The sequence below is a fragment of the Dama dama genome, chromosome 24 (assembly GCF_033118175.1).
Source record: "Dama dama isolate Ldn47 chromosome 24, ASM3311817v1, whole genome shotgun sequence".
NCBI lineage: Eukaryota > Metazoa > Chordata > Mammalia > Artiodactyla > Cervidae > Dama > Dama dama.
Window position 1 is genome coordinate 36,107,616 of NC_083704.1, and position 14,531 is coordinate 36,122,146.

The 14,531-nt window shown below is 39.0% G+C and overlaps 1 protein-coding gene across 1 annotated transcript in view; it reads left to right on the forward strand.

The window, feature by feature from the left end:
• Positions 1 to 8,862: 8,862 nt before the first annotated feature.
• Positions 8,863 to 14,531, forward strand: part of MDFIC2 (MyoD family inhibitor domain containing 2) — a 112,845-nt gene continuing 107,176 nt past the window's right edge. Inside the window, exons 1-2 of the mRNA XM_061129020.1 lie at positions 8,863 to 8,901; positions 9,476 to 9,563. Coding sequence (XP_060985003.1) covers positions 9,476 to 9,563 — 88 coding nt within the window. The 5' untranslated portion in view covers positions 8,863 to 8,901. The remainder of the gene's footprint in view (positions 8,902 to 9,475; positions 9,564 to 14,531) is intronic.

A 14,531-nucleotide genomic window follows, 5' to 3' on the forward strand; every position in this document is an offset into this window, starting at 1 on the left:
CCTTCAAAAAGATGTACTCTATGAGTCCTCAAATTCAATAATATATGTTGGTGATTTCTCTACACATTGATTAACATCATATTGTGCATTATACATACAATACCACTGTTATAAAAGCAATGGCAAGAGACAATGTAATGATTTTGTAGACAACCACAAAAGACTAATATGGCAGCATATAACTATTTGTTTGTTAAACAAGGCTCTAGCTTCACACACTCAATTTTATTTTAAAAGAAACAAGAAGATGAAACACATGATGATCTGGCAGATATTTGTTTGTCAAAGAGAGCCTTATACTGGATACTCTGCTCTTAAAGATTCTATCTCTGGATCAGATTTTGACTGGGAACTAGAAATTATGCTGCATGAGTCAAAATAAAAGGAAAGAAATAACAAAATAAAAGTACACTCAAACTATATCCTTTCAGAAAAGAAAACCAAAAAAGAATTTAACAAGAAAACATGAGCCTGGAGACTGCATTCCTGGGTCTGAATTATTTAGTTCATTATTTGAAATGAGCACAAGAAACACAATTTAGACAGGGGATTCTTTTAAAAATGTGCTTATTCTCCTTGGAGCTTTGTCAGACCAGTCTGACTTTAGATGCTGGCCAGTCATGTTTAAGCATCCTTTTGGACCATCTATTCCAAGTCTACTTTGCCTGGAGTCCACTAGACTTAACTCTATTTTACTTCCTATCATCAATTGTGGTTTATCTTATTCATCCCAAGGCCCAGTCTAACTCAAAAGACTAAATCCAGTCCAAACTAGACTCCATCATCCAGATGGAGAATTATTTGGGCCAACTACTTCTCTAGGTGGGTGAATGAATGATTTAGAGGTTGGCATCAATATGGAATGCCTGTAAGTTCCAGTCAACGGACACTAGTGGCTTATAGTTGATTCAGGATAAAGTTATTATAGAATTGCACTCATTTCACATGCCAGTAAGGTTATGCTCAAAATCTTTCAAGCTAGGCTTCAGCAGTACATAAACTGAGAACTTGCAGATGCAAAACCTGGGTTAAGAAACGTAGAGGAACCAGAGATCAAATTGTCAGCCTTCAATGGATCATAAAGAAAGCAAGGGAATTCCAGAAAAACATCTACTTCTGCTTTACTGACTATGTGAATGCCTTTGACTGTGTGGATCACAACAAACTATGAACATTTCTTAAAGAGATGGGAATACCAGACCACCTTATCTGTCTCCTGAGAAACCTACATGTGGGTCTAGAAGCAAAGGTTATTAACAGAACTGGACATGTAACAAATGACTGGCTCAAACCTGGGAAAGGAGTATGACAAGGCTGTATACTGACATTCTGCTTATTTAACTTATATGCAGAGCACATCAGAGAAATGCCAGGCTAGGTGAATCACAAGCTGGAATCAAGATTGCTGGGAGAAATATCAACAACCTTAGATATGCAGATGATACCACTCTAATGGCAAAAGTAAAGAGGAACTAGAGGGATTCCTGATGAGAATGAAAGAGAGAATGAATAGCTGGCTTAAAACTCAACATTCAAAAAATTAAAATCATGGTATCCAGCGTCATCACTTCATGGCAAATAGAAGGGGGAAAAGTGGAAACAGTGACAGATTTTCTTTTCATGGGCTCGAAAATCACTGCAGACAGTGACTGCAGCCATGAAATCAAAAGATGCTTGCTCCTTGGAAGAAAAGCTATGACAAACCTAAACAGCATATTAAAATGCGTAAGCATCATATTGCCAACAGAGGTCCACATAGTCAAAGCTATGGTTTCTCCAGTAGTCATGTATGGATGTAAGAGTTGGACCATTAAGAAGTCTGGAAGAAAAGAAAGAAAGTGAAGTCATTCAGTTGTGTCCGCCTCTTTGTGACCCCATGGACTGTAGCCTGCCAGGCTCCTCTGTCCATGAAATTCTCTAGGCAAGAGTACTGGAGTGGGTTGCCATTTTCTTCTCCAGGGGATCTTCCCAACCAAGGGATTGAACCCATGTCTCATGCATTGCAGGCAGACTCTTTACCATCTGAGCCACCAGGGAAGCCTTTAGGAAGGCTGAATGCCCAAGAATTGATGCTTTCAAATTGTGGTACTGGAGAAGACTCTTGAGAGTCCATTGGACTTCAAGGAGACTAAACCAGTCAATCCTAAAGGAAATCAACCCTGGATATTCATTGGAAGGACTGATGCTGAAGTTGAAACTCTTTCCTGATGGAATAGGTGGAAAAAATCAAATATCATGTTTATTAATGTCTATATTGTTGTTTGTCGTCGTTTAGTTGCTAGGTTGTGTCTGACTCTTTTGTGAACCCACGGACTGTGGCTTGCCAAACTCCTCTATCCATGGAACAGAGACAAGAATATGGAAATGGGTTGCCATTTCCTTCTTCAGAATATCTTCTTGACTCATGGATCTAACCTGCATCTCCTGCATTGGTAGGTGGCTTCTTTACAACTGAGCCACTAGGGAAGTCCATTAATCTATAGTTTGCATTAAAAATTATTGCTAATATAAAGACGAGAAAAGAATTTAAAATGAGTTGTCTGATTTCAAAATATGGTATTCTTCAAAGTGAAGAAAAAAAAAATCCCATATAGAAAATTTAAGTAATGTCATCCAGTATTCAAAAAAAAAAAAAAAGCCAAATTCAAAGAGCAAAAGTGATATCAGAGGGTGGCAAAAGGCTAAGGAGAGAAAAATAATGAAATGGAACAAGAGAAATATTTTAACTGTTAAAACATGATTAAAATATATCAGTCAAAATTGGATAGTATTTCCAAATGAGAAATGAATTTTAGCTTATTAATAATTCCCTCCTCAGAACTATTTATCCAAAGGAGTTTAAAGTTTGTGATTCATTTAACAAATACAAATAACTATATCACAGTAACTGCAAAAGTAAAACAAGTGGAAAATATGTATAAATCAAGAATAATCCAAGAATAAATTACAATCAGGAATAATCCATGGGTTTCCCTGGTGGCTCAGCTGATAAAGAATCCACCTGCAATGTGGGAGACCTGGGTTCAATCTCTAAGTTGGGAAGATCCCCTGGAGAAGGGAACAGTTACCCATTCCAGTATTCTGGCCTGGATAATTCCATGGACTGTATAGTCCATGGGGTCACAAAGAGCTGGGCATGACTGAGTGACTTTCGCTTTCACTTCAGGAATAATCCATAACCTCCAAAGTAAAAATGTGGGCAAAGATTTGAATTAAGTGTCTCTCTAGGGACAGTGATTGGAAACTAGGATAGTTGAACATAAATAAAATATATAAGAACAATCACAGAATGTGAGGTAAGAATTCATCATCACACACAAGTAGGAGTAGGGTCTCTCAGAAACTGCACAGAATAAGAGGTTATATGATTTGTAAACTTAGAGAGATCTAAAGCCATGGTGAATCAAAACTGGTTTCCATTTAGGAGTAACATGAATAATCACATAGTCTAATATTAAAATATAACTGAAAATAAACTAGGAGGAATAATATGATCAGCAGTGTTTTGGGTTCACTTGGTCTCTCCTGATTATTTCTTCTTATCTGGACAGCATTTGCACCTTAGATTTCTTTAGCTCAGATGACATCTCTGTTCACTGTTTTAAGATTACTGTCACTGCTATTTACCAAATATCTTTCTGACCCCACTAATACATAAAATTTAGATAATTTGCTTTTCCAAAGGTCAATGCCCAAACTACTAAGGGCATTAGATATTGTCTCCAAATTTATGATGAAGAGATATAAAATGCTTTAACTAGAGAAAAGAGACAACCAAAGAAACTTTTAACCAGGTCCCCTTTAGGACAAAGAAAACAACATTGTTTTTTGATATCCTGGTTTTGGATATCCAACCATTATTAATCTGTAGGTGATCTGGGAAACAGACTCTTGGAGGGCACAAACAGAACCTTGTGTGCAACCAGGACCCAGGAGAAAGGAGCAGTGACCCCACAAGAGACTGACCCAGACTTGCCTGTGAGTGTCCAGAAGTCTCCAGCAGAGGCGTGCGTTGGTGGTGGCCTGCTGCAGGGTTGGGGGCACTGAGTGTAGCAATGCATGCTATGTTTTGAAAGAGGTATCCATTACTGTCATTACTTCCACCAAAGTTTGGCCCCAGGTAAATAGCAGGGAGGGAACACAGCTCCACCCATCAACAGAAAATTGGATTAAAGATTTACTGAGCATGGCCCCATCCATCAGAACAAGACTCAGTTTCCCCCTCAGTCAGTCTATCCTGTCAGGAAGCTTTCATAAGCCTCTTATCCTTCTCCATCAGAGGGCAGACAGACTGAAAGCCACAATCACAGAAAATCAACCAATTTAATTCTAGTAATGGAAACTAGAAATCACAGAAAACTAACAAATCTAATCACATGGACCACAGCCTTGTCTATCTCAGTGAAACTATGAGCCATGCCGTGTAGGGCCACCCAAGACAGATGGGTCATGATGAAGAGTTCAGACAAAATGTAGTCCACTGGAGAAGGGAAGGGCAAACCATTTCAGTATTCTTGCCTTGAGAACCCCATGAACAGCATGAAAAGGCAAAAAGAGAGGACACTGAAAGATGAACTTCCCAGACCAGTAGGTGCCCAGTAAGCTACTGGAGATCAGTGAAGAAATAACTCCAGAAAGAATGAAGGGATGGAGCCAAAGCAAAAACAACACCCAGCTGTGGATGTGACCAGTGATGGAAGCAAGGTCCAATGCTGTAAAGAGCAATATTGCACAGGAACTTGGAATGTTAGGTCCATGAATCAAGGCAAATTGGAAGTAGTAAAACAGGAGATGGCAAGAGTGAATGTCAACATTTTAGGAATCAGCCACTAAAATGGAGTGGAATGGGTGAATTTAACTCAGGTGACCATTATACCTACTATGGTGGGAAACGATCCCTTAGAAGAAATGGAGTAGCCCTCATAGTTAACAAAAAAGTCTGAAATACAGTACTTGGATGCAATCTCAAAAACACATGATGATCTCTATTGATTTCCAAGGCAAACCATTCGGTGTCACAGTAATCCAAGTCTATGCCCCAATCAGTAATGCTGAAGAAGCTGAAGTTGAACGGTTCTATGAAGACCTACAAGACCTAGAACTAACATCCAAAAAAGAAGTCCTTTTCATTATAGAGGACTGGAACGTAAAAGTAGGAAGTCAAGAAACACCTGGAGTAACAGGCAAATTTGGCTTTGGAATACAGAATGAAGCAGGGCAAAGGCTAATAGAGTTTTTGCCAAGAGAATGCACTGGTCATAGCAAACACCCTCTTCCAACAACACAAGAGAAAACTCTTCACATAGACATCACCAGATGGTCAACAATGAAATTGGACTGATTATATTCTTTGCAGCCAAAGATGGAGAATCTCTACAGTCAGCAAAAACAAGACCAGGAGCTGACTGTGGCTCAGATCATCAACTCCTTATTTCCAAATTCAGACTTAAATTGAAGAAAGTAGGGGAAAGCACTGGACCATTCAGATATGACCTAAATCAAATCCCTTACAATTATACAGTGGAAGTGATAAATAGATTTAAGGGACTAGATCTGATAGACATAGTGCCTGATGAACTACGGACAGAGGTTCATGACATTGTACAGGAGACAGGGAGCAAGACCATGCCCAAGAAAAAGAAATGCAAAAAGGCAAAATGGTTGTCTGAGGAGGCCTAACAAATAGCTATGAAAAGAAGAGAAGTGAAAAACAAAGGAGAAAAGGAAAGATATACCTATTTGAATGCAGAGTTACAAAGGATAGCAAGGAGAGATAAGAAAGACTTCCTCAGTGATCAATGCAAAGAAATAGAGGAAAACAATAGATAGGGAAGACTAGAGATCTCTTCACAAAAATTAGAGATTCCAAGGGAACATTTCACTCAAAGATGGGCTCAATAAAGGACAGAAATAGTATTGACCTATCAGAAGCAGAAGATACTAAGAAGAGGTGGCAAGAATACACAGAATAACTAGACAAAAAAGATCTTCACAACCCAGATAATCACAATGGTGTGATCACTCACCTAGAGCCAGACATCTGGAATGTGAAGTCAAGTAGGACTTTGGAAGTATCACTACAAACAAAGCTAATGGAGGTGATGGAATTCCAGTTAAGCTATTTCAAATCCTAAAAGATGATGCTGTGAAAGTGCTGCACTCAATATGTCAGCAAATCTGAAAAACGCAGCAGTGGCCACAGGACTGGAAAAGATCAGTTTTTATTCCAATCCCAAAGAAAGAAAATGCCAAAGAATGCTCAAGCTATCACACGATTGCATTCATCTCACATGCTAGTAAAGTAATGCTCAAAATTCTCCAAGCCAGACTTCAACAGTACGTGAACCGTGAACTTCCAGGTGTTCAAGCTGGTTTTAGAAAAGGAAGAGGAACCAGAGATTAAATTGCCAACATCCACTGGATCATTGAAAATGCAAGAGAGTCCCAGAAAAAACATTTATTTCTGCTTTATTGACTATGCCAAAGCCTTTGACTGTGTGGATCACAACAAACTGTGGACAATTCTGAAAGAGATGGGAATACCAGACCACCTGATCTGCCTCTTGAGAAACCTGTATGCAGGTCAGGAAGCAACAGTTAGAACTGGACATGGAACAACAGACTAGTTCCAAATAGGAAAAGGAGTAAGTCAAGGCTGTATATTGTAACCTTGCTTATTTAACTTCTATGCAGAGTACATCATGAGAAATGCTGGGCTGGAAGAAGCACAAGCTGGAATCAAGATTGCTGAAAGAAATATCTATCAGATATGCAGATGACACCACCCTTGTGGCAGAAAGTGGAGAAGAACTAAAGAGCCTCTTGAGGAAAACAAAAGAGGAGAGTGAAAAAGTTGTCTTAATACTCAACATTCAGAAAACTAAGATTATGGCATCTGTTCCCATCACTTCATGGCAAATAGACAGGGAAACAATGGAAACAGTGGCAGACTTTATTTTGGGGGGCTCCAAAATCACTGCAGATGGTGACTACAGCCATGAAATTAAAAGATGTTTGCTCCTTGGAAGAAAAGTTGACCAACCTAGACAACAGAGACATTATTTTGCCAACAAAGGTCCATCTAGTCAAGGCTATAGTTTTTCCAGGTGTCATGTATGGATGTGAGAGTTGGACTACAAAGAAAGCTGAGTGCTGAGGAATTGATACTTTTGAACTGTGGTGTTGGGGAAGACTCTAGAGTCCCTTGGACAGCAAGGGGATCCAACCAGTCAGTCCTAAAGGAAATCAGTCCTGAATGTTCATTGGAAGGACTGATTTTGAAGCTGAAACTCCAATAGTTTGGCCACCTGATGAGAAGAACTGACTCATTTGGAAAACTGACTCATTCTCCCTGATGCTGAGAAAAACTGAAGGTGGTAGAAGAAGGGGACAACAGAGAATGAGATGGTTGGATGGCATCACCAACCCAGTGGACATGAGTTTGAGTAAACCCGGGGAGTTGGTGATGGACAGGGAGGCCTGGCATGCTGCAGTCCATGGGGCCACAAAGAGTCAGGCAGGACTGAACTGAACTGAACTGATCATGTCAGAAGTCTTTACGAGAAAGAGGCATACAATGGGGAGTCTGAGCCCTTAGGTGGGAGTGGGGTGAGGGGGGAAGTGTTATGGGTTATAATCTTATCAGAAGAATAAAGCAAGTTTACATAAGACCACAATGGATATGTGTATGCCAGAAGTCCCAAGAGAAGGGAACGATCATTTCTAAATGAGTGAGATTAAGAAGACTTCAAGGTGGAGGTGAAGATGGGACTCTGAGGCAACATTCTGAAATGTTAGTAACAGAAGCAGATAAGTTCAAGGAACTGCAGCACTACAATTAGGTTAAAGTGGAAAGAAGGTTAGGCGCCGTGGAGAAATCTTGAAACTTGAAGCCACAGTGTGAAAATAATGTTATAGATTCTTATCAGTCAAGGTTTTTATTGGCTGTTACAGGAATCTGAAATTTATCTTTGCTCCCAGTTTTATTGTTTTCAAAAACTATGTTGATCAGTCAATTTTCAGATGAAACTGAGCAAAATAGAAGAAATGAAGTTGGGGAAAAGAGGTGAAATGGACACAAGACAATCAGATAACTGTTTCTATGTTAAAGACACTGGAGGAAGCAAACCACTTAGGGTCAAAAAATAAAGATTATTTTTTCATAATGGAAAAAAACAGCATTTAGGAATGTTGGATGATTTATTGTCATACATTCCTAAGGGTTATGCTTTTTGTTGTTAAACTTCTGTTGAAAACAATATCTTTGCCTAAGTATCTAATGACAAATCCTCTTCGGAATGTGATTTCAAATTCTTTCTGGAATATTTGAAGACTCTCAAAAGAACTTGAAATGTGTTCTTATTACCTATAAAATGTTAGAAACACTTGCCTTTCAAAACAGCAGCTGCAGGGTGAACATCTAGAAAGCAAACCCAGAGAGGCTCCCCTTCTTTTTTCTGTTAACCCAAGTAGTCTCTATATATTTTTTGATCTCTTTTTTCTACACCTTTTTATATTAACCAAAAGTGATGAATGGCGGGTGTGGAAGGAAGGTGACTGGAGAAACCCCATCCATTTGAAAAGAGTTCATTCTTTTTACCCTGTTTTGCAGAGTGTCATTTTAAATAAGTGCTAGCCAGGAGAAGGTTTTTATTGTTTTGAACCACAGGCTTTATATTACCTTAAAAGAAAAAAAGAAAACCTCTCAGCCGCAAGTTGGATGCTTCTGGCAGCAATACAAATCTAGCACCACCCAGGGAGGGAGTGTATTTGCTTCTTCGCTCACTTCTGGCAGGGCAGAGGAATGCTGGACATCGAGAGACAAGAAGGGAGGCTGTCCAGAGCATTGCCACGCTGCTTCCCTATCCCTCGCCTTGGGCCTCCTCCCTTGTGAACACACAGGTAAGGACACTGAGGTGTTGATGCAAGTGGAGCATCCTAGCTCACTGTGACCAAGTCAGGGAGGAAGTCAAGTGCAATGCACTGAGGATGCCTACTAGGTCTCAACACCCTCAGGAAGCTCAACATGGCCTGGCTGAGGTCATAGGGTTCTCATTCCTTCCACCACACTGCTAAAAAGGTCCTGTGTTTCTTAGCCTTTCTATCTTTGTGTATCACTTTGAAGCATGCTTTTCTCTAGACTGTTAAGAAAAACATTGAAACAGCCACTGAATGTTTGCATTTTGACAAATCGGAGGCTAGTTGTTCATCTGTTTTTCTTTTGTATTCAGAAATCAGAGCTGACAGCAATCTTGACTGCTGAAAGTAAAATATCATCTAAAGTTTCATTTTCAATGTAGTGTTATAAAATACCACACGTGGATAAAATATAAAATTTAACATTAGACAGGGAGCTGAAAAACTACAGAAATAAAATGTTCCTATAATATGGCAGTCGTCTCTAAATATAAGGTTTCATGTTATAAATTTGGGTTCTTAATGAATTTTTTATATCATCAATTCTGTTTCCACTTAGATGTCAGAAACTGAGCTGGAAAAGATAAAAGTCAGAACAGCTGAGCATTTTGAAAATGACAAAAATAACATTTCTTGGTTGAAGGAAGGTAAGTTCTCTTACTGTTGATTTTCTATCAATGTGAAATTGTGCCTTTGTTTATAAGCAAAAAAGAGCAGGCAGAAGGAGGAAAAATGCCCTGCAGTTCAAATGATATTAATACTTCTGGTTTTCTGTTTCTTTCTTTTTTTTTTTTTTTGGCCTAAGTGGTAGATTGAGGGTGTTTAGTATTGAAATGCTTTTTGTACGTCTTAGGCTGCAGGACACTCAGATGATTTTATGGGTAGGGGAATATATACTTCCAATTCAGATACACGTTACCTATAAGGTTCTTGTTGTGCTAGAGAATTTTCTCCTTTGTAGCCAGGAAGATGAAATCATTTGAGGACAAGTAATTTTTAAATAATAATCACAGAAAGGAGTGCAGGCTGTAGGAAGTCATGTCTACAAATAGAATTGTCATTCACTGCAATTACAGAGCCACCTTCCCAGGGGAGAGTGCTGTCGGCCACAAGCACTGTGTGCGTAAGATGCCTGCTTGAAATACATACACAAATCGATAAGTCCTCCTAGGAGGAGTACAAATTTGTGCACTTTCGAAAACACGTATAAACTCATGATTATTTACTAGAAGGCTTTATTTCATAATCTTTTCTTTTTATAAATACCTTTAATGTTTCTTAAAGGAAACTGATTTGATATTTTATTTAAATAGATAAGTTGTCTCTTTTACACCATTTCCTGAATCTATTCAATTGTAAAAAGATGGCTCTTAAGTAGTTGTCATTCCTCAAAACTGTTTTCTAAGGTCACAGGAGACTTTAATATATATGTCAAATAAGTTCTATTACATCAAACATCATCATCATTAATACATCAAACACAATGACAATGTGCATTAGTGATTATGCTGAATCATCAAAACAACCTTATAAAGCACTAATTACTCCTAATATTCAGGTGAGAAAACAGAATCTCAAAGAGTTTAAGTAAATTACCTAAAATTACAAAATTAGGAAGTGACAGAGCTGGGATTTGATCCCAGACCGTAAGACTCCGTAGCATATAAATTTAACTACCACCTTTCACTGTGTTTCAAAGAAAAGATGTTTAAGTCACTTGTCAGGACATGATTGTGCCCAAAAACTTTCCTGAAGTGTTTAAATCAACACCTTCACTTTCACATATACATCTTCCATCCACTCTTATTCTTAATTGCTCTTTACCACCACTGTCATTTTTCAACTGTTCACTCTTTTAAAAAAGATTATCCTTCTGCCCCAGGGCCCCATAATAAAATTTAATAGCTGGGACTCATCTCTAGTGAAGAATTTATTTCAGGATAAAAGTGGGTACAGACATGAAGTATTCTCAGAATCATTTCCTTCCAAAAGCCACAGAGCTAAGAAATACTTTTTTTTTTTTTTAATTTTAATTAAACAATCTTTTAAATACAATCTTAAAAAAAAACAGAAGTAAAAACAAAAACTGAACTTAGGCTAAAGATCCCCCTGTGTTTTTGTTGGGAAGACCAAACCCACCAAGACAGAGGAGTTCTTTACTGCTACTTATAGGAAAGTTTATCTTCTTTTGTTTTGCTCTAGCTGCTCCTTGCTATAGATGTATCATAGAGAAATAATGACAAAATTTATAGACCAGTCAATTGCTTCCTGAAAATTTTTGTTTTTAAAAAACTGTCTCTACTAAGTACAACTTCGGATTGAATTCTTGTATTCTACAAAATCTAATTTCCCAGGTGACCTGTTTTATCCCAATTGGACACAATTTAATCTACACTCAAATTATTTTTACTGTATTTCATTAATTGTGAATTATCAGGAGGAGTTAGTTTTTGAACATAAATGTCTTTTCATTTAATGTTAAGAAAAAGTTTATATGTTGGCTTATTAAAAAAAATAGACTGGTGCAGTGGCAATAATAGAGGATTTGAAGTCAGGTAGGTGAAGTTTTAAATTTTCTGCTCACTTGTTTGCTAGCTGGTGACTGTACTGTTATTTAACCTCTCTGAGCTTCAGATTCCTTAGCCAAGGAGTATAATATCTACCTTGTGAAACTATGGGGAAGATAGACCATTATTTTGTGTCTTTTATCCCCTCTTTAAAGCATGGTTCAAAATCAGATAATTATTTTTTGAGATTCTGGTTCATAGTTTGAACAATGAGCACTACGATCAGTGCTATATGTTTTTACAGCACTGTCAACAGAAAGAAACTCTATAAAGAGGCAATAAGGCAGTTTATCTGGGATCTTAGAATTGCAGTTTGGGGAATCCTCCCAAATCAGATTTGGGAGGAAACCAGAATAGTGTCTGGTCACAGAAAATGGGCAGGGGGGTTATGGGGAATAGAGGAAGATCGTGCAGGCTACACAAGCTTGTGACTGAAGATCTGGACAGGAGAGTAAACCTGTTCCACACATGACTCGGCTATCGAGCTTACTTATCTTTTACTGGGGGTAGATGGGATTTCCTTAGTACAGAAAAAGCACAGTTTTTAGCACTATTCTTTCCTTCTGGCAACTCAGCCAACTATTCAGTTGCTTTATTTTCCCATGTTCAGTCAAAGCTCAGCATGGGCAGCAAACATGGAGGTCCTTCTTGCATGCCTCAGTCATTCCTGCCATTGTTTCTCTCACAGCATTTCATGTAAATTCCTTCCTTTTGTCCCTGCAACCATTTGGTGTGCTGGATATTGGTCCATTTTCCAGATTAAAAGACAGAGGCTCAGAGAAACTAGTTTTATTTTTTAATCACAAAAAATGCTTTTATTTATTTAGCTTCTTACAATACTCACATATCAGAAACTGACAAATTCATATAAATGTTTAGTCTCTAAGTCATGTCCAAATCTTTGGCAACCCCATGGACTGTAGCCCACCAGACTCCTCTTTCCATGGGACTTCCCAGGCAAGAATACTGGAGTGGGTAGCCATTTACTAGTCTTTCCCATTCTATTGTTTTCCTCTACTTCTTTGCATTGATCACTGAGGAAGGCTTTCTTATCTCTCCTTGCTATTCTTTAGAATTCTGCATTCAAATAGGTATACTTTTTTTCTCCTTTGCCTTTCGCTTCTCTTCTTTTCACAGCTATTTGTAAGGCCTCCTCAGACAACCATTTTGCCTCTTTGCATTTCTTTTTCTTGGGGATGGTCTTGATCCCTCCTTCCTGTACAGTGTCACGAACCTCCAAGCATAGTTCTTCAGGCGCTCTATCGGATCTCATCCCTTGAATCTATTTCTCACTTCTACTGGATAATCGTAAGGGATTTGATTTAGGTCATACCTGAATGGTCTAGTGGTTTTCCCTACTTTCTTCAATTTAGGTCTGAATTTGGCAATAAGGAATTGATGATCTGAGCCACAGTCAACTCCTGGTCTTGTTTTTGCTGACTGTATAGAGCTTCTCTACCTTTGGTTGCAAAGAATATAATCAATCTGATTTTGGTATTGACCATCTGGTGGTGTCCATGTGGAGAGTCTTTTCTTGTATTGTTGGAAGAGGGTGTTTGCTATGACCAGTGTGTTCACTTGGCAAAACTCAGCCTTTGCCCTGCTTCATTCTATACTCCAAGGCCAAATTTGCCTGTTACTCCAGGTATTTCTTGACTTCCTACTTTTGCATTCCAGTCTGCTATAATGAAGAGGACATCTTTTTTGTGTGTTAGTTCTAGAAGGTCTTTTAGGTCTTCATAGAACCATTCAACTTCAACTTCTTCAGCATTACTGGTTGGGGCATTGACTTGGATTACTTTGATATTGAATGGTTTGCCTTGGAAACCAAACCAAAAGAGATCATTCTGTCGTTTTTGAGATTGCACCCAAGTTCGGCACTTTGGACTCTTTTGTTGACTATGATGGCTACTCCACTTCTTCTAAGGGATTGTTTCTCACCATAGTAGATATAATGGTCACCTGAGTTAAATTCACCCATTCCAGTCCATTTTAGTTCACTGATCCCTAAAATGTCAATGTTCACTCTTGTCATCTCCTGTTTGACCACTTGCAACTTATCTTGATTCATGGACCTAACATTCCAGGTTCCTATGCAGTATTGTTCTTTACAGCATCAGACTTTACTTCCATCACCAGTCACATTCACAGCTGGGCATTGTTTTCCCTTTGGCTCAGATCTTCATTCTCTCTGGAGCTATTTCTCCACTCTTCTCCAGTAGCATATTCAGCACATACCAACCTGGGGAGTTCATCTTTCAGTGTCATATCTATTTGCTTTTTCAAACTTTTCATGGGGTTTTCAAGTCAAGGATACTAAAGTGGTTTGCCATTCCCTTCTCCAGTGGACCTCATTTTGTCAGAACTCTCCACCTTGACATGTCTGTCTTGGGTGGCCCTACACGACATGGCTTATAGTTTCACTGAGTTAGACAAGACTGTGATTCAAATGATCAGTTTGGTCAGTTTTCTGTAATTGCGGTTTCCATTCTGTCTGCCCTCTGATAGCTCCTTAGAGGCTTGTAGAAGCTTCCCAATAGGAGGGACTGGCTGTGGGGGACTCTGAGTCTTGCTCTATGGGCAGGGCCAAGCTTAGTATATATTTAATCCAATTTTCTGTTGATGGGTGGGGCTGTGATCCCTCCCAGTAGTTTGACCTGAGGCCAAACTATGCTAATGGTAATGGTGACCTCCTTCAAAAGGATTTATGCCAGGACTGTTGTACTCAGTGGCCCTGACCCCATGGAAGGCACTGTTGACCCACACCTCGGCAGGAGACTCCTGGACACCCATAGGCAAGTCTGGCTCAGTCTGTTATGGGGTCACTGCTCCTTTCTCCTGGGTCCCGGTGCACACAAAGTTTTGTTTGTGCCCTCCAAGAGTCTGTTTCCCTCATCCTGTGTAAGTTCTGTAATCAAATCCCACTGGCCTTCAAAGTCAAATTCCCTTGGGGTTCTCAGTCCTTTTGCCGAATCCCTAGGTTGGGAAATCTGTTGTGGATCCTAGAACTTTAACAGTGTGAGAACTTCTTTGGCATAATTATTCTCC